The sequence below is a fragment of the Pantherophis guttatus genome, chromosome 4 (assembly GCF_059756535.1).
Source record: "Pantherophis guttatus breed Tessera chromosome 4, ASM5975653v1, whole genome shotgun sequence".
NCBI classification, from domain to species: domain Eukaryota; kingdom Metazoa; phylum Chordata; class Lepidosauria; order Squamata; family Colubridae; genus Pantherophis; species Pantherophis guttatus.
The window spans coordinates 138,528,277-138,548,580 of record NC_142066.1 but is presented as its reverse complement, the minus strand read 5'-3'; the positions used below and the strand labels follow the sequence as shown (position 1 = coordinate 138,548,580).

The following is a 20,304-nucleotide window of genomic DNA, read 5'->3' as shown; positions in this document are numbered from 1 at the left end:
TCATTTGGCATTAAATGCATGGCACATTCCACAAAAATCCTTAATATGGAGGATTTATGAATTATAGGCATAAGGAAAAGTAACTTTGTAATGTATTTTTCTGCAGTGGAGAAATATGATGCATATAGGCACAATTGTTTTTACAGGTGGTGAAAAAGGCTGATCTGATCAATAAAAATATGGCCCATCAGGTACAGGCAGAAAGAGATGCCTTGGCTCTCAGTAAAAGTCCTTTCATAGTACACTTATTCTATTCACTTCAATCTGCCAACAATGTCTACTTGGTGAGTAATCTACACATAGTGTCTTAAAAAACCCTGTATCTTTTAAGTGTTTAGCTGTTGTTTCAATCTATTGTTTATGTTTATGGTACTTTCCAGTATCCTTATCCACCTCCTGTTTGAATATCAACTTCAGTTACCAATCTTAAACCATTATTTCTGGAAATAATGGAAATAGCTTCTGGAAGCAAGCAGTTCTACTGATAAATTGTTCTCACTGTCAGAAAATTTCTCCTTAGTTCTAATTAGATCTCTCATTTATGGGTTTCCATCCATTACTTATTGTCCTGCCCTCAGGTGCTTTGGAGAATAACACTTCTCTGTGACAGCCCCTAATTATTGAAAGACTGCTATCATATCACCCCTAGCCCTTTTCTTCCTTAGACAAGGGATACTTAGTTCCTGCAACCGTTCAGTGTATATTTTAGCATCCAGTTCCCTAATCATCTTAGTTGCTTCTCTGCACTCTTTCTGTGTGCAGTATTCCAGATATGGTCTTACCAAAGCAGTACTAATACTTCACTGACCTTGATTCCATCCTTCTGTTGATGCAACCTAGGACTGCATTGGCTTTTTTTTTTTTTTTTTTTTTTTTTTGCTGCTGCAGCACACTCCTGGCTCATATTTAAATGACTGTCCACTAAGACTCCTAGATTCCTCTATTGTTATTGAGCCATGTGCCATTTATTCCATACCTGTGCATTTGATTTTTCTTGCTTATGTGTAAAACCTTACTTTTCTTGCCACTGAATTACATTTTGTTGGACAGGGCCAATGTTCAAGACTGTCAAAATCCTTCTGTATCTTGAGTCTCTTTGAAAGGGTTGGTTATTTTCCCCAGGTTGGGGTCATCTGCAAATTTGATGAGTTTCCCTTCTATCCCCTCAAATAATTTATGAAGATGTTGAAGGATATTGGTTCTAAGACAGAATTCCTCCATGTAGATATAGTTCCATTGAGGACTACACATTGAGTGTGGTTAATTAATCAATTAGGAATCCACCTGATGGTGACACTTATCTACCCCCCATTTTTCTATCTTACTAAAAGTAGGTTGTGGTCTACTCTGTCAAATGCCTTACTGAAGTCCAAGTATACTATGTCCACAGCATTTTGCTGGTCCATTAATTTAGTCACTTTGTCAAAGAATGCAGTAAGGTTTGTCTGATATGATCTGTTTTTTGACAAACCCATATTGACTTCCAGTAATGGCTTTGCTTGTTGCAGAATATAAATGAATATAAATCACCAGAATCTGATGGATTTCATCCCAGAGTTCTGAAGGAGCTGGCAGAAGTTATCTCAGAACCATTGTATCATATCTTTAAAATATCTTGGAGCACTTGAGATTTACCAGAGAATTGAAAAAGAGTTGATGTGGTTCCCATCTTCAAAAAAAAGGGTGGGGTGGGGTGGGGAAACAGACCCAGGAAACTAAAGACCAGTCTAACATCAATACCTAGGAAGATACTGGAAAAAAATAATTAAAAACCAGATCTGTGAACAACTAGAAACAAATAAAGTTATAACTACCGTGTTTCCCCAAAAATGAAACCCTGTCATATTTTTTTGAACCCTGAAATAAGCACTTGGCCTTATTTTTGGGGAGGTCTTATTATTTTGGGGCATGTGGAATAAGATGGGGCTCCTCTTGCCGTCTTACCTGATTTCCAGCTCTGTCTCCCTAACCCTAACCAGAGGAAATGACGGGGATTGGCTGCGCATGAGTTTAAATATTTTCGACGAAACAGTAGTAGTCAGCATGGGTTTGTTAAAAACAGATCATGCCAAACCAATCTTATTTCATTCTTTGACAAAGTGATTAAATTAGTAGTTCAAGAAAAATGCTGTGGACATCATATATTTAGATTTCAGCAAGGCATTTGACAAAATAGAGCACAATCTACTTCTTGGTAAGCTAGAAAAATGTGGGATAGACAGCATCACCACCAGATGGATTTGTAACTGGCTGACAAATCATACTTAATGAGTAGTCCTTAATGGTATTACATCTACATGGAAGGAAGGGTTCTGTCTTAGGCCCAGTGCTCTTCAATATTTTCATCAATGACTTAGATGATGGAATACAATAGGAATTCATCAAATTTGCAGATGACATTAAGCTGGCAGGAATAGCCAACACCCCAGAAGACAAGCTCAGAATTCAAAAAGATTTTGACAGACTTGAACAATGGGCCCTATGCAACAAAATGAAATTTAATATGGAGAAAAGCAAGGTTTTACACCTGGACAGGAAAAAACAAATGTACAAGTACATATTAGGCAAAACCGTGCTCAAAAACAGTAACTATGAGAGGGACCTTGGAGTCCTAGTGGACAATCACTTAAACGTGTGTGCAGTGGCAGCCAAAAAAGCTAATAAAATCCTTGGTTGCATAAACAGAGGCATAGAATCAAAATCATACGAAGTATTAGTACCACATTGTAAAGTAAGAACGCACCTGGAATATTGCATCCAGTATTGATCACCACATTACAAAAAAGATGTTGAAACTTTGGAAAAAGTGCAGAGAAAAGCAATGAAGATGATTAAAGGCCTGGAGACTAAAACATGGAAAACCGTTGCAAGTTTTGAGTTTGGCCAGTCTTCAAGTATTTGAGAGGCTGCCACAAAGAGGAGGGGGGGTCAATTTATTTTCCAAAGCACCAGAGGGTAGAACAAGAAACAAGATGGAACCTAATCAAGGAGAAAAGTGACCTGGAATTGAGGAGAAACTTTCAAACAGTGAGAACAATTAACCAGTTGCTTTCTGAAAGCAACCAGCTTGCTTTCAGAAGTTGTAGGGGCTTCATCACTGCAGGTTTTTAAGAAGAGACTGGACAGTCGCTTGTCTGAAATGGTATAGGAACTCCTGCTTGAGCAGGGGCTGGACTAGAAGACCTCCAAGGTCCCTTCCAGCTCTATTCTGATTCTGATTCATAGATCTGTTGCTTAATTATCTTTTCCAGAATTTTTCCAGGTATGGATATCAGGCTGACTAGTCTGTAATTTTTTTAATCCATTTTTTTTCCTTTTTTTGAAATGGGAATTGGCTCTTTTCTAGGGGTAGGGTTTCCAGTCCTATAATAATAACCCTATGCGCCAGGCTCTTTGAAATCTATGGTTCAGTGATTCTAAGATCACATCTGCTAGCATGATTATTCTTAGTATTGCCTCTGGAATTTAGCAGAACAATTGGAATGGCCTCTAGGGCTATACAAAAAATGGGAGGATTCATGTCAGCCATATATTGCCTATCTTTGCTCTTAACAAATTGGTTCCCAAGTTTTACAAAGGTATTTTTCTCTGGCAGGTAATGGAATATCTTATTGGTGGAGATGTTAAATCTCTTCTTCATATATGCGGTTACTTTGATGAAGAAATGGCAGTAAAGTATATTTCTGAAGTAGCACTGGCTCTTGATTACCTTCACAGGCATGGAATAATCCATAGGTAAAAATCACACTGTGCTGGATTTCCTTACAATTTAAACATTTTCAAATAAGCCATAGAGTTTACACATATTTCAAAAGGCTGAAACTGAACACATCACCTATAATAACTTTTGTGGTAGATCTGCTGCTTTAAGATTCAAATTTAATGGGTTTAGATCAATTTCAAAAGAAAAGGGTTGGTGCACCTTTTATCTTACATAATTAGAAATATAATTTCAGAAGAAAATTGAAATTAGTGTCCTCTGAAATGCAGAATTATATACACTACATAAGAAAACCATTCTAAGAAGTTTTATTCTGACTTCTTTGATAATAATAAACTATAGGAATATTGTTGGCACAGAAAACTTGTTTTCTACTAAAGCAAGGGTATCTGTGTCCTCTACATGTATACTTAATAAACAGGGTCACTTTTTGCTTAAAATAACTATTTGATATATGTTATTACTCTGAGCCAGCATAGATATCTAGGAACAATAATTATGTTGTATAAAAATTATCTGAGAACAGAGCATTGATTGATGTCTTTAAATCATTATCTCATTCTCCAATCTAGCCTCGCCTCAATGTACTAGAATGGATAGTGAGTGATCATCAATTTGGGAAGGTGCATTACACTAAACTATACATAAATATTTCATTTATTAGAATCAGTTTGGCCTTGTGATGAAGGCCAAAGCTAGAAAGTGGGAAACCACAAGTTCTAATCCTGCCTTAGCCATGAAAGCCAGTTAGGTGCCCTTGGGCAGTGATTCTTTCTCAGCCCAGTTCACCTCAGAGAGTTATTGTTGTAGTGAATTTAAGAGGAAGAAGGTGTGTTGGATATATTTGCCGGCTTGAGTTATTTGTAAAAGGAATAAGGGCGGGTTATAAATCTTTTTTTTTTATTACTAGAGATTTAAAACCAGACAACATGCTGATATCTAATGAGGGTCACATTAAATTGACAGACTTTGGACTGTCCAGAATTACTTTGAACAGAGGTAAGCCCTACACATCTTGATGTATTTATGCATTTGTATATGTGTCAGAATTGTTGCCAAATACGTTTTTAATGTGTAGCGTAAATTTACATGCCCAATTACAATGTTGTTATTTCTTTTATTGTATGTTTATAAATATCAAATAGAACCTAATGATCATACTTTTTTTCAGAAATAAATATGATAGATATTCTCACTACACCATCCATGTCCAAACCTATGCAAGACTATTCTCGTACTCCTGGACAAGTATTATCTCTTATCAGCTCTTTTGGTTTTGTAAGTGTTCAAAATAATTTATTTATGCAGTATTGTTTACAACATAACAAATACACAATACTAAAATTTATAAATCAAAAACTCAGCTAACACCTATTTTCTTAAAACAATTAAGATCACATTGCTGATATAGTTGGAGATTACATAATGAAATACTTAAGTCTAAAAAAATCTGACTAAGGCCCAATGAAATAGCAATGAGAATACTAAGTGGGAGAATAAAAAGAAATTCTACTAAATTACATGAGGTGGTTTTAGCCATTTGAACAATTAATAAATCCTGGCGTTTTGGCTGGCTTAGTCACTTCTTTAAACTTCTTTAAGTTTGTCATTCACACATCTAACATTCAGCAGCATGTCAGTGGAACTCTGATTGTTATAGTGTTAATTGATTTGTAGGGCTTTTTTTGTGGGGGGGGGGAAGCTTGAGATTATGTATGCCTGCCTGCCTATCTCACAAAAATTTAAATATCGAAGCATATATTTGGATTCAGAAACACCTGTGATTAATTTTGATTTGTCTATCTACTGAAAAATATATCTTTATTTTGGTAGTATACTCCAGTTGGAGGGAAAGGGCCTGTGCAGAGTCCAAGCCCTGTTTCTGCAGATATGCCTCAGCTGTCCCGAGAATTTGTTTCTCCTCTATCCATAAATTGCAAAGATTATTCTATGGCATCAAGTAAGCTCCTTAGAGCATGTAAGTATCTAACTGGAAGGATTTGATCCTATTATTTATGTATATTCTCAGTCATCCAGGTCATGGTTGTCCCAAAAGTGCTTTTTCAAAAGGCAACTGAGCTTTGTTTTTTCCTTGAAGGTGTTTTGCTTCTCGTCCAAAAAGCTTTTTCAGTTTTGACTGAATGGTGGAAGATGGAAGTATTTATAATCTTGCAGTAATATGGTTATTACCACTGATTCTGATCTTGAGAGTTGGTTGAGGTCACTTGGAAGTTTATCTGTGTCCTCAATAGTGCAAGTGGGTGCGGATCCTTCTTGGAACTTCTGAAAGGACTGTACTGTAAATAAGAGTTAGCTGTTGTTGTTAGGTGATGTCTTATCCCTCCTCCTCTGTTGAGAGAGATCTGTTCAATCTTAATGTAGACGGCCCCTCTTTCAAACCAGTGGTGATCCTATCCTTTTAAAGAGATAAGTTTGTGTGAAAAGGGCCATTGAAGTGGTGCCCTGCCCAATATTGAAATTCTATCCAAAATAGGCGTATCCATTGTTCATCTTGATGACATTTCACTTCTGAGTGCTTTAAATTCTAAGCAATTAATTCCTATTCTACTTTATGGCTACTGCAATGGAGAAAATAAATTTTACCAAACAAAATGGAGACTGCACCCTTCCCCCCACCCCAAACTGCCTTTTACATATGACAAGGATCAAAAGCCTACTCATACTTTGCTAATCCCATCAGTCTCAAATTGTCTCTCCCTCCCCCCCAAACAAAGCCTTCCGCAATCCTATCTAAGGCAAAGAAAAGAAGCCCCTTCACAATAGAGCTCTATGGCAACCTTTAATATAAAATTGCAACATAAAGAAACTCCAGCCTTCCATCCTCTATCACCTGATGAGCTTAACATTCTACCCCCTTTAACAATAAACTTTTTCAGCTCTGCTGTCCTCCTGAAAGGCCCATGTAGCAGCTCCGTCCTGCTACATAGCTTCCCCAAAGTGGCCAGGCAAATCAGATTCCCTAGGATTTCTTGCCTTGCAGCCCTTACCCTCTATAAAAAAATCCTTGTTTTTCCATTGTTCCACTGTCTGTCTTTCTTGTAAAGCAGATATCCAATAATTGCAATAAACCTGGTTCTTCTTAGTGTTGTGCTCCTTCAGACTAAATGCATGGCAATTTAAGTTAGATATTTGTGTTGGCTTGGTTTATGAGATATATAATTATTTGTATTATACTCTTTTTCCAGAGCACTGCTCATGCAATCCATAAACGGGTTGTTTTCCTCATCGCTTATCTTTGACTGGGTGATTTTTTTTCAAATATCTCTCTCCGTGCTGTGGCCACGCCCTGCTTTCCCATGATGCACCAGTCTTTTCACTCAGTCGCTGACAGACTGGTGTGGATTTATCTTCGTGGTGATTCCTTTAGCGCTATTTAGCATTTCTGCGTTAGGTTTTTTCTTTATTTTTCACTTAGCTTGTTTTTTGTTTCGGTGAGAGCCTGTTCTTATTGCTGCAGGGCGTGGGATTCGTGTTGGGACGTCCCCTCCGCCCGGGCTTCTGACAGCCGTCAGCCCACAGCTCGGGATTCCGACCCTTCGGGGTGATCCCTTGTGTTTTTTTCTAGCCGCCGGTGTGCGCGAGGGGTTGGCGGTTTGCCGCAGCTACCCCCCCCCCCCACCATTCCCTTCTTATTTGTTTTTTCTTGGGCTCTCATAGCGGCGGCTCTGGAGCCCTCCGCATGGTTCGCCCTGCAGGCTCTGATGTGTTGATCTCCTTTCCACGCCTCTCCTGAGCGCAATTTTCATTGCAGGCTTCCAATTCGAACTTGGAGCCTTTCCGAGACCGTCTGGAGCCGTGTCTTTTCGCCGGTGGTGAGCGAAGTTGGCGTCCGTCCTTCGGGCGGCGCCTGTGTATTCCAAGTCCCCCTGTCTGCAAAGGAATCTTTTCTAAACTTCCAGAAAATTCTTTTAATTGAACAAATTCAAAATAATATAAATTAAAATATAAATTACACCAGAAAGAATTTTGAAGGCAAGAGATAAATATCTAATTTATTTAAAAGAAATGCATTTTACACTACTTATTTTGAGCAATTTTACTTAATGGTTCAATTGAAAAATTAGCTTTAGGATATTGTTTTATTAAACAGACAAAAATGACCTATTCCCTTTGAAGGCATTGATTCTTCAGCTGTTACGCCTGGAATGCCTATAAGAAGTTTAACACCAACTCTGCTTCAGTCCAGAAGAAGGTATGGAACATCTAGTGCCAGTAGCCATTCCCGGACCCAGTTGTCTAGTATGGAATCAGAGTGCTGCAGCAGCCCCAGGTGGGAAAAGGACATCCAGGTTAGGACTGCTTTTTTTTTAAGAATTTGCTTCTTAACCTGAATGATTCTCTGTTGGTACGCAACAACATTTCAAAGGCTTTTAAAAATAGTTTTTCCAAATAGGATATCCTTGCAAGAAATGGACAGCATATTCTGATGAAGAGATAGAATTGTTAGTTATTTTGTTTGCTATATTTTTGGAAGATTGTTCCTTCTGATCCTATTACAAAGGATAGGAATACACATTTTCAAAAAGTTGGTTCAAGTAATTGGTAGCAATTTTGGGCTCACATGCCCATCTTCTGACTGTTTTGTCCCCTCAACATATTCCATTCCTACATTAGTTAATAGAGAATATGCCTACCGTGTTTCCCCCATAATAAGACATCCCCTGATAATAAGCCCAATCGGGCTTGTGAACGCATGGCAGTAAGGCCAAGCGCTTATTTCAGGGTTCAAAAAAATATAAGACAGGGTCTTATTTTTGGGGAAACACGGTACAGAAACAAGCTCCTCCAAAGTTAGCAAAACATGCTCTTCTTTCAAATAGTATCTGGATGTTATGGTGATTCTGTCTTCAAATTCAGTGGTTTATTTATTTGTTAGATTTATATTTATCTTTTTTCCAGCAGCTCAGAATATCATTCATAGAGTAACATTCTAGTCTTCAGATTAATCCTATGAAGATGGTAAATTGAGACACTATTTTTGTACATTTCATAATATGCAACTAAATACTGGCTTTTATTATTTGGATGGCATGTGAGAAATAAGAGACAGTCCTTTTGAAACTTCTGAGTTTCTATATGGACTCAAAGCAATGTCTTCTAAATAGAATATGAATATAAAAACAAGTATGATAATTTTTTTGATCTTACCACATACAATATTTCTGGAGTAGGGAATAAAAAGTAGGTTCAAAGTAGTAGGCTTCTCACTAATATGTTTACTAGTATGCTGTTTTATTTTTAGTTCAGTGTAAACGCAAGATGAGTTAAGAGTAATAAGCATCTTATATCAAACACCATGGAGATAGTTTTGTGATTGGATGTGAAATTGAACTAGGAAGCAGCTGTGATTAGGAACGTTCTCTCTTTCCATTCAGTTTCAATTAGAGGCCCTTTCCATCTGAAATATGGCAGACTATATATTCTGCTCAGAATCCATAATGTACAGAGATCTATTCCTCAAAAACAAAGACTTGTTTCTTTCAGCTAAGGGGCTAAATTATACTTTTTTAGATTTATATATTATTTATGAATCCTTCATTTCATTCTAATTTATTTTAATTTTACTTGTTCTTTGTGTGTAATTGCTTTGGGCTGGATTGAAGTAATGTTTGTCTACTTAGTTTGAAACCACTTGGTTTTCAGGAAGAAGACAATTTCTGTCCTGCAGTCGGTCAAATGAATGCAATGGAGAAACACGGGGCTACAGATATGCCACTTGTCAACAATAGTAAAGTCTTAAAGCAAAAGTTGCTGGAAACTGCTATCTCTCCTATTAGTAATGACTCTGCGGACAAGCATAATGGAAAGAGTGAATACTTTGACTCCTCGGATATTTCTGTAAGAATTTGTGATGTGAAAGACCTAGTCAGAAAATGTCTTTCAGAGTACAAAGAATGGGAAGAAAAGCTTTGTACAAACAACTCTGTTCAATCCAAGGAGATAGCAAAATCCAACTGTCACTTTTCACATCTGGGCTTGGATAATCTCAAGAAAGAAGAGAAGGAGAGACCAGTGTTTCAGAAGACTGGTATCAAAAGATGCTTTGAATTAGTTGATACTAGCCCTTCTCAAGATCGTATCCTTGTGAAAAAAAACAATAGCGAATATAAGCGTGGTTGTAAAATTATTGAGATCCCAGAAAAGCAAAGCACAAATTTGACTGCTGAAATCTGTTGCTTAAAACTTGAAGGGTGCATGCAACAGAGCTGCCTGAAGGAAAGTCAAACAAAGGATTCAAATTGTTTGGAAGAGAATAAAGGGAACAAATCAGGGACCCCATTAATAGCTAAAAATCTTATGAATGAACTAGATGCAGATTTTGAAAAGAATGGGAAACACACAAACTTCAGTTTTGTAAGCATTGATGATGAAAAGCCTTTAGCAAGCATGAGCATAGATTCTGATATATCCCTTCCAGAGATCTCTGCTACAGAGAACCATTTAGAAAAACCCACATTTGATTTAAACAGGAGCATTAAAGATGTCCCCCTTGAGGAATCAAAATCAGAAACTATGTTAACGTTACCTTGCTGCTCCAGAAGGGAAACCAGAGATGAGCCAATGCTCCCTGTCCAGGAGAGCAAATCCCTGGATCGCAATCAAGATAAGAGTTTGAAATATATTACAGAAAAGCACACCAGTGTTCACTCTTCACCAATGGAGATGCTAAAAGCACTTAAAAAAAATATTGTTGCCTTCCGAAGTTACAATAGTTCTATTAATATGTCTAATATGACTGAGCCTTCAAAAATCAGTATATCATCTGTAGAAGGAATGAATATCTCTGCCTGCAGTGGTTCTTATCCAATGACCATTACACCTGCACAAAAAGGAACACCCTACAGGATATATCAGGTGGGTACTGAACAAACAGATTGAATATACAGTACAGCATTATAGGACATTTTTATATAGAGTAAAGAGTTGCCGTAGATTCTATTGGTATATATGACAAAAATCCCTTTTGATAGAAGCTTCATGAAATTTGCAAAGGTGGTCATGATGGGTAACTCAACTTTAGATCCATGTTCCTTGGATCTTCAAGGTCTCTTTCTATTGGCCTTGCCTGGTAGTCTAGATGAACTAAATCTACTGTATCATAAGGCTACATTAATATAGTCTTGCAGGTCTGAAAGTACAAATTTTCCCACCCTCCTTTCAGTGAAATGTACCATGTGATAGGACACTTATGTTTAGATAAAATTATATCAAAAATTATTATAGCACTTCTATAGCACAAATATAGACTTTAGGCTTTTTCATATTTAAGTTGTTTAAAAAGTCACAAACGTTAGTTTGAAAATGGTTTGTTCATTGGTACCACACTGATTTTTAGAGGATGTAACTTCAATAAATCTAGAGAGAAAATTTCTATATACTTAATTTATTTTTTATTGATGTCAATAATTAGTCATGACTTAAATTTGTTTTTATCGGAACTATAATTCAGTGTTTTCAAATTTCTTCAATGGTACTTGAGACTACAAAGAACAGACAAAATATTAGCAAATAAGAAGTGTAGGTTAAGCCTTGTGTTCACTTTTTAAAACAGACTATTTTTACCTGGATATAAGGTAGCAAATAGAAGCATTTTTTTCATGAATTTACATGAATTGCACATAGAAATTCGTCCAAAGAGGGCATTATTAAAACACACATCATTGCAAAATAAAGATTAAATACATTTCTATCAGACTTCTGGACTCCTCAGCTGTACTGGGATTACAATTCCCAGAATTTCCATTTTGTATAGCTCATAGTTGTATAGGCTAAAAAAATTGATAGTTGATGTGCTAAACTGGAAAAAGATTGGGGGTCCTTGATTTAGGCTTTGAGAAAACCCTGCAATATTTCTTTTGTTTAATATCTATATTTTTAAACTTAATACTGAATTGAGATTTTTGTAATCCACTGATAATCAATGAATTAGAATAGTGTAGAAGCCTGAATAATAGGTAAATAAAGGCTAGTTTTAGTTTTATGGTGAATGTACAGCTCAAAACTCAAAACCTGTTGTACTTTTCAGATGGGAATTTCTCACAAGTGGCATTAAGGATTTCATGGCCAGTTACTATTTAGTGTTTATAATGAAACTTTGTTCTACAATAGCATAGACAATTCATGGATCCCTTATCACTTTGATCCAATCCGTGAAAACTCCAGAATTATACCCTAACCCCCTAAAAGAGGGTGGAAATGTTGGTGCATCTTACACACCGAATACAGCCATTTTTGGCTTCCCAAAGCCACCCCTGCGCGTCCCATTTTTGGGAAAAACAGGCCTGTTTTTCCCCAAAACAGGGCGCACAGAGGCTTTCGGAGGCCTGCAGAGTGCTCCTGGGAGCTGAGAAGGGCAAAACCTTTTTTCTTGCTTAACTCTTTGAAATCTTGCTGCGTCTTATACACCGGTGCGTCTTATAGTCTGAAAAATACAGTAGGTTCTTTTTTCAGCCACTAATCATTTAAATCAAGGCATAAAATGAATATATTCTTAGTGTCTTACTTTATATCTGATGTAATATTTATTTTTTGCATCAGACACCTCAAGGAAATGGTACACCTTATAGGACCCCAAAAAGTGTGCGAAGAGGGGCTGCTCCAGTAGACGGAGAACGCATTTTAGGAACTCCAGACTATTTAGCACCTGAGCTTCTCATTGCAAAGACTCATGGTAAGCAAACTAATCTTCACTGGTTATAGATAATTACACGTTTTTATCAGCTACAGTTTTCAGTCTTGTGATAAGATTCTGATTTTTTAAATCCTTAATTACCAACTTAATGAAATCCAAGATTTCCTTCAATCCAGAATATCATTTGAATTCACTTCAATTTAGTATATAGGTAAAGGGAAATGATTCCTCTGTCCAGTTGTGTCTGACTCTAGGGGTGGTACTCATCTCCATTTCTTATCCAAGGGAGCCAGCATTGTCCAAAGACATTTCTCTGGTCATGTGACTAGCATGACCATACATCGAGGCACACGGAACACTGTTACCTTCCCACTGAACTACTTATTTATCTACTTGCATTTGCATGCTTTCAAACTGTTAGGTGGGCAGGAGACAATCTCAATGTCTCTAACCACTGAACCATACTGGTCCATAAAAATTTAGTATATAGTCTGATTCAATTTTACAAACAAAGGAAAAAGGAAGGACTGGATGAGGACTGTGGGGTGATAGTCTGTAGTTCTATATTATTTAATTTATGTTGCATGAACTACAATGTACATTAATAGAAATAACAAAAATATTACTCTAGTTCTGTTTCCGACATTGCAAAATCTCTGCAAAGAGAGATAAACATGCTTGATGTAACACTGGAGTTTTTTATTTTAACAAGAAATTAGTCTACTTTCTCCAGGTCCATGTCTCAAAAAGTTACATAATACGTGTTGCCCTCAATTTACAGCCAAAACCTCAACCAGAATTTCTATTGCTAAGCAAATGTAAGTGATTTGTGCTTGATTTTACAAAATTGCTGATAATCACTGCAGTTGAAGTGAATCACATGGGTGCTAAATACCATAATTGCTAAATGAATGGTTGAAAATTGTGGACTATTTGTATAGGTAGTCTTCGACTTAAGACCACTCAAAGTTATAATGGCACTGAAAGAAGTGACTTATGCCTTGCACTTAAAACCATCATAGCATCCCTCCGATCATATTAAAATTTGAACATTTGGCAACTGGCATATATTTGGAGTGCAGATGGGCCTGTTGATCACGTACCTGGCTCCCTGCCACGTGGCAACGGCCCTGCCTGAGCTGCTCAACGTCATAGCCGGAGTGGCGGTTGATACCCCCAGATTTTTGGTCATGGGGGATTTCAACCTGCCTTCCATCGGCGAAACGTCTGAGGTGGCCCGGGAGTTCATGGCTTCCATGACGGCCATGGACCTGACTCAGTTAATTCATGGCCCTAGTCACACGGGTGGGCACACTCTGGACTTAGTTTTTATCTCTGGTCAGTGGTCAAGTGGCCTTGATACAGGGGATATAGTCATTGAACCCTTGTCATGGTCTGACCACTCACTCCTTCGACTTGACTTTCTAACCACTACACCCCACCGCAGGGAGGCGGAACCGACCAGGTGGTTCCACCGCAGGGAGGCGGAACCAAACAGGTGGTTCCGCCCCAGGCGCCTGATGGATCCAAAGCCCCAGCAGCCACACTATCCCAGGTGGCCACCAGTCTTCAGCCGAGTCCTGAGCCAGAATCTCAGGAAATGGCCCAAGCTCCATTGGGCCATTTCCTGAGATTCTGGCTGAAGACTTGGTGGCCGCCTGGGATAGTGTGGCTGCTGGGGCTTTGGACCGCGTCGTGCCTTTGCGGCCTCTGACCCGGCACCGAACTCGCCTAGCTCCTTGGTTCTCCGAGGAGCTGAGGGAGATGAAGCGCCGGAAAAGACGCCTGGAGAGCGGTTGGAGGACCAGCCACTCCGAATCCGGCTGAACACTGGTGAGGTCTCATATTAAGACCTACCTTGTGGCGATAAAAGTGGCAAAATCTAGCTATTTTTCCGCTCTTGTCACGTCATCAGATAACCGTCCAGCCGCCCTGTTTAGGGTGACCCGCTCCCTCCTCCATCTGGGAGCTCGGGATGATCCCTTGCAGGGTCGAGGATTTTGAGGATTTTGTCCAGTATCTGTATGATAAAATCGCTCAGATTCAGGAAAGCTTGGCCTTCTGGGTAAGTCCAGATGGGATGATTGAGGCAGGTCTTGAGAGTGTTATCTGGGAGGAGTTTGATCCTGTGGCTCCCGTGGATGTGGACAGGATTCTGGGACGGCTGAACACGACGACATGTTTATTGGACCCGTGTCCCTCCTGGCTGGTTCTGGCTTCCCGGGAGGTTACACGAGGCTGGCTCCAGAGGGTTATTAATGCTTCTTTGAGTGAGGGTGTCCTGCCAGCCGCCTTGAAAGAAGCGGTGGTGAGGCCCCTCCTCAAGAAGCCCTCTCTGGATCCGGCTGTTTTGGCTAATTATCGTCCAGTCTCCAACCTTCGTTTTATTGTGAAGGTTGTTGAGAGTGTGGTGGCGCGGCAGCTTCCACAGTACCTGGATGAAGCTGTCTATCTAGATCCGCTCCAGTCCGGCTTCAGGCCTGGGCACAGCATGGAAACGGCATTGGTCGCGTTGGTGGATGATCTCTGGAGGGTTCGGGATAGGGGTTGTTCCTCTATCCTGGTCCTGTTAAATCTCTCAGCGGCTTTTGATACCATCGACCATAGTTTCATGTTGTGCCGGTTGGAGGGGTTGGTAGGGGGCACCGTTTTGCGGTGGTTCTCCTTTCTCTCTGACCGGTCGCAATCTGTGTTGGCAGGGGGGAAGCGGTCAACTCCGAGGTGCCTTGTTTGTGGGGTGCCGCAAGGATCGGTCTTCTCGCCTCTCCTGTTCAACATTTATGTAAAGCCGCTGGGTGAGATCATCCGTGGCTTTGGGGTGGAGTTCCATCAGTACGCTGATGACACCCAGCTGTACATCTCCACCCCAGGCCACCCCAACGATGCTCTTGAAGTGATGTCCCGGTGCCTGGAGGCCGTGTGGGCCTGGATGGGGAGAAACAGGCTCCGACTCAACCCTTCCAAGACGGAGTGGCTATTGCTGGCGCCATTGCTGGTTATTGGGGGCGAGTCATTGGCCCCCACGGAGAGGGCTTGCAACTTGGGTGTCCTCCTGGACGCACGGCTGTCTTTAGAAGAGCATATGACAGCCATGGCCAGGGGGGCTTTTTATCAGGTCCGCCTGATACCCCAGTTGCATCCCTTTCTGGATCGGGACTCCCTACGCACGGTCACTCAAGCACTTGTGACCTCCCGCCTGGGCTACTGCAATGCTCTCTACATGGGGCTCCCCTTGGGGAACACCCGGAGGCTCCAACTGGTGCAGAATGCGGCCGCGCGGGGGATTATGGGAACGACGGGGCGCTCCCATGTGACACCTCTCCTGCGCGAGCTGCACTGGCACCTGGTGGTCTTCCGGGTGCGCTTCAAGGTGTTGGTGATCACCTTTAAAGCGCTCCATGGCTTAGGGCCTGGATATTTACGAGGCTGCCTTCTGCCACCAATTGCCTCCCACTGGCCAGTACGCTCACGCAGAGAGGGCCTCCTCAGGGTGCCGTCGGCCAGACAACGTCGGCTGACAACCCCCAGGGGGAGAGCCTTCTCCGAGGCGGCACCCGCCCTCTGGAACGACCTACCCCCAGAGATACACACGATACCAGACCTCTGGACTTTTCGTCGGGCCCTTAAAACTCACTTATTTTATCTAGCCGGGCTGGCTTGATCCCATCCTTTGGTTTTAATTTGAAATTAATTTTAACTGGGTTGTTTTAAATTGTGGGCCAACATTACTTAATATCTTTTAAACTGTTTTAATTTTTGTATGCTGTATTTTACTTTGGCTGTCGACCGCCCTGAGTCCTGCTGGAGAAGGGCGTTATAAAAATCAAATCAAATCAAATCAAATAAATAAATAAATAAATAAATAAATAATATTTACTTATAGCATTCAGGGTCACATGATTGCCATTTGTGACCTTCCCCGGGGGTCTTCAGCCAAGCAAAGTCAATGGGAGAAGCTGGTTTCACTTAATGACTGCAGTTAATTGGTTAACAACAACACAAAAAAGTTGTAAAACCACACGACTCACTTAAGACCACATCACTGAGGTTCAGATATTCCCATCCAATTGTAGTTGTAAATCAAGGACTACCTTTATTTGCTCATTATTGTGGAGAAATAGCTTAATCCTTCTTGTGAGGATTACACCTCACAATTACACAATTACACAGGATTACAGAGAGTACACCTAGCAATGAAGTCAACTATTATGATTACTATTACCATTCTGCATGGTGATATGTACAGAGTTAATTGTGGTTCATTCCATAAACAATGGTTAAAAAAATTATGAACCATTTATGTTGCATTTTGAACAATGATCTAATTTATTGGGAAAGGTTTTTTTAAAATACTTTTTAATACTTTTAATTGTAATAATGAAGGTTTTGTTATAGAAGTATTTGAAATTAATGTGTTTCTACCTTAAAAAGGTAAAGATTCCCTCGCACATACATGCTAGTCGTTCCAGACTCTAGGGGGCAGTGCTCATCTCCATTTCTAAGCTGAAGAGCCTGCGCTGTCTGATGACAATTCTGTGGTCATGTGGCTGGCATGACTAAACGCCGAAAGCGCATGGAACTCTGCTACCTTCCCACCAAGGGGATCTCTATTTTTCTACTTGCATTTTTATATGCTTTCGAACTGCTAGGTTGGCAGAAGCTGGGGCAAATAACGCGAGCTCACTCCATTATGCAGCGCTAGGGATTGGAACTACCGAATTGCCTTAAGATGGTTCAAATAAGAATCAAACCATGGTTTCAAATTTTGATATGTTTAGATGTTCCTAAGTTGGCAACACTTCAGAATTCATAATAAACATAGGATTGACATTTCCTTGTGTAAAAATATTTTTCATACGTGTAAAAAAAGTCAGAGAAATTGATGTAGTCTTATTCATCTCATTGATATGTATATTGGGGAGATGTTACATTCAAACATACAGTACAATCCAGCAGTTGTAGCTTGAAGTGACCCAAGTATTTTCATTTCATTCTCAGACATTTAATATTCCCTCTTATGTGTGAATAAATAGACTAGATGTTCCTCTAGTTTCTATAAAAAGCCAAAAACTATCTTAAGGAGAACATTTTTATTTGGAAAACTACTAATTGGTGGTGAACTTAATGTGTTAAGTGTTATCAGCATTTAATAAGTGAATGCAATATAATAATTATAATAATTCTGGTAAATATACCAAAATATTTACTTGATTTTTTTTACATACAGGAATTTACACCATTGGTAAGTTTTTTATAGCACTTCGCAAAACAAAGTTCATACTGTTCAAGACAAGTATTGAAAGACCTATACAATGAGTTAATGCAGTTTATATTTCCAAAATGATTATTTTATTAGTCTAGTTCAACAAAAATTAAAGTATGGTTTACAGGGGCTAACATCTTTAACAGGGAAATATTCACATTCCTTCATTTCAGAGTGGTGTTTTGTTTTTTTTTAACAAATGCAATGTTGGCTTTCCTTTCTTCTTTAAAATATGCTGTGTCACAACATAAAAAACCACTTTCACTTGTATTCCAAAAGTTATTTTATTCAACGATTTATGAGGAGAAGAGGAAGACAACCATGAAAATTTCTTTTATTAGTTTCCTATTGCAGTGTATAGTTTTATCACACAAAGGTTAAAATGCAGTAGAAATTTTGGATTTTGTGGATTTTGACTACATCTTTTAGGAAAATCTGGGTTTGGCTAGGAAAATTGGCCACTTCTGCTGTATAGCAGACAGAGACTATAGGTTTTCTTGTATAGAATGTCAGTGCATGAGAACAATTACGCATTGACATTTTAATGTAGGAGAATATTCAATTTCTTCTTAAACATGTCTCAGTGATTACTGACTACAGTTTCATTAAAAATTAAACACTAAATTGAACTATAGGGCTAGGCTTTCAATATTTAGGTGGCTTTTTGCTCTTTTGGAGGCGGATTTCTAACTAAATATGGTTCAGATGGTTCAGACATATTTCTTGGTCATGTGAGTGCTTTAAATTATCCTCGCACACAATGAGTGAATGAAATGATTTAGTATTTATTGATTGGATTTGATTGCTGCCTATCCTTGAGGTGACTATAGAACTCATGGAAGGTTTTTAGCTGTGATTGGCCAGCACACCCAATTTATCTGAACTATTATCTCTGAAACACCAAGGAGATATATCTGTATGTGAACTGCATATAATTTGGCACAGCAAATGCATGTTTCACTTCCAACAAAATGAACTGTCTGCGGCTTTGGTAACATAGCAGCTGGAAGATGCATGTTGCTTAATTGTAGCTTTGGTGCCTTGCTTGCTTTTGCTTTTGATTGCAACACTGAATTTCATGACCTGAAAGCTATCAGAATAAAGACATTAACTAGATATAGTCCTAAACACAAGAAAACTTAATACTGAATCCAAGCTTCTCACTGGAGGCTATTTTATGTACACACTTTTTAAAGAATTCATTGCTCTCCAAAACAATGAGATGATTTTTAAAAAAACAAAATGAAATCTTTTTTACACAGTTCTGTGTTTAATCTTTGCTATGTAAGATCTAGCTGTAGTAATTGGTTTCCTTTTAAAGCCTGAGAAATTCAGCATGCTTGGTTTAGTTTTATATTCTACTCTGCAATTGGCCTCTGGAAGTCACATGGCTTGCATCAATATGCCTTTATTATGAAGCATTTAGACAAATATTACTATAATAACACAGTGAGGGGAGAAGTGCATAAAAGAAAATTGCTGTTTCTCCAGGATATTTAGCTGTTACCCATTATCTTCATAGAATTCTTCCTGTAAGTACAACGTGATTTAACGCATCTCCTGGAATCCATGTTAATTTCTTTGAACTGCTTTTATCTCAGGTGCTGCTGTAGACTGGTGGGCCCTTGGGGTTTGCTTGTTTGAGTTTTTAACTGGAATTCCACCATTCAATGATGAAACACCACAGCAAGTATTCCAGAATATTCTTAAGAGGGGTAATTATCACTTCCATCAAAATCAAATCCAAAGAATCTTTATTTAGCGTAAATATTGTGATACTGATTTGTGTGGGTATGTCTTTCCAGATATCCCATGGCCTGAAGGTGAAGAAAAGTTGTCAGATAATTCTCAGAATGCGATTGATATTCTTTTAACTGTTGACAGTGCTAAGCGAGCTGGACTCAAGGGTTAGTTATCTCTTCTTAATCCAGTAATTTAGAGGATTACAATTTAATATTCATTCTTTCAAGCTACATAAGGCAGGGTGGGCATGGAACTCTTTATAAGAAAAACTGACTGAAGAAAAAGCCAAACCATCTGTCCTTAAAACCTAGTGATACAATTGGTCACAAACCTGTTCAGTGTAATACTTTACAACCTACAACGAAATCTGTTCAAAGACAACAGTCTTATTCTTTGAGTTCAGAATATCACATTAGATTCTTCTCGGTATTATAAATATAAATACATTTTGCTTCATTTACCTATAGAATTCAGAAATTACAGGATTACTTCCTGGAATTTCCAAGGTAATAAAAGGACTGACATAAGCATTTGGCAAGAGATTATGTTTGCTAAAGCATCATTTCAAAACTAAACACAGGACAAAATTGGCAAACATTCTTTTTTTTTTTATTATTGAAAAAGTTTTCAAATACAAATTTCCCCCCTTTTTTTCCCCCTCCCCCTCCCCCTCCCTAACCCCCCCTCCCCACCCATCCCCCCTGTGACTTCTTTGTAACAAAAAACCTAATTTGTAACAGATTACTTACTCCCTCCTCTAAATACTGACCTTTACTTACTAAAAATATTATTAATATTATAACATCCCCCTTTATCCATACATTTCAAGAAAGAAAAAAAAAGACATTATACTATAACATTGTAAAATAACTTCTAATTTAGCATAATAGTATTATAACTCCCAATTTGGCAATAATCTGCCCT

General features: G+C 38.8%; 1 protein-coding gene across 2 annotated transcripts in view; it reads left to right on the top strand.

The window, feature by feature from the left end:
* Window positions 1–20,304, top strand: part of MASTL (microtubule associated serine/threonine kinase like) — a 29,824-nt gene that overhangs the window by 2,340 nt on the left and 7,180 nt on the right. Inside the window, exons 2-12 of one of the 2 annotated variants that reach the window (XM_087892900.1) lie at window positions 147–284; window positions 3,596–3,735; window positions 4,632–4,720; window positions 4,893–4,999; window positions 5,555–5,699; window positions 7,859–8,031; window positions 9,386–10,597; window positions 12,281–12,413; window positions 17,602–17,616; window positions 19,239–19,352; window positions 19,443–19,544. In XM_087892900.1, coding sequence (XP_087749026.1) covers window positions 147–284; window positions 3,596–3,735; window positions 4,632–4,720; window positions 4,893–4,999; window positions 5,555–5,699; window positions 7,859–8,031; window positions 9,386–10,597; window positions 12,281–12,413; window positions 17,602–17,616; window positions 19,239–19,352; window positions 19,443–19,544 — 2,368 coding nt within the window. The remainder of the gene's footprint in view (window positions 1–146; window positions 285–3,595; window positions 3,736–4,631; window positions 4,721–4,892; window positions 5,000–5,554; window positions 5,700–7,858; window positions 8,032–9,385; window positions 10,598–12,280; window positions 12,414–17,601; window positions 17,617–19,238; window positions 19,353–19,442; window positions 19,545–20,304) is intronic. The other variant, XM_034401847.3, reaches the window with a different exon arrangement.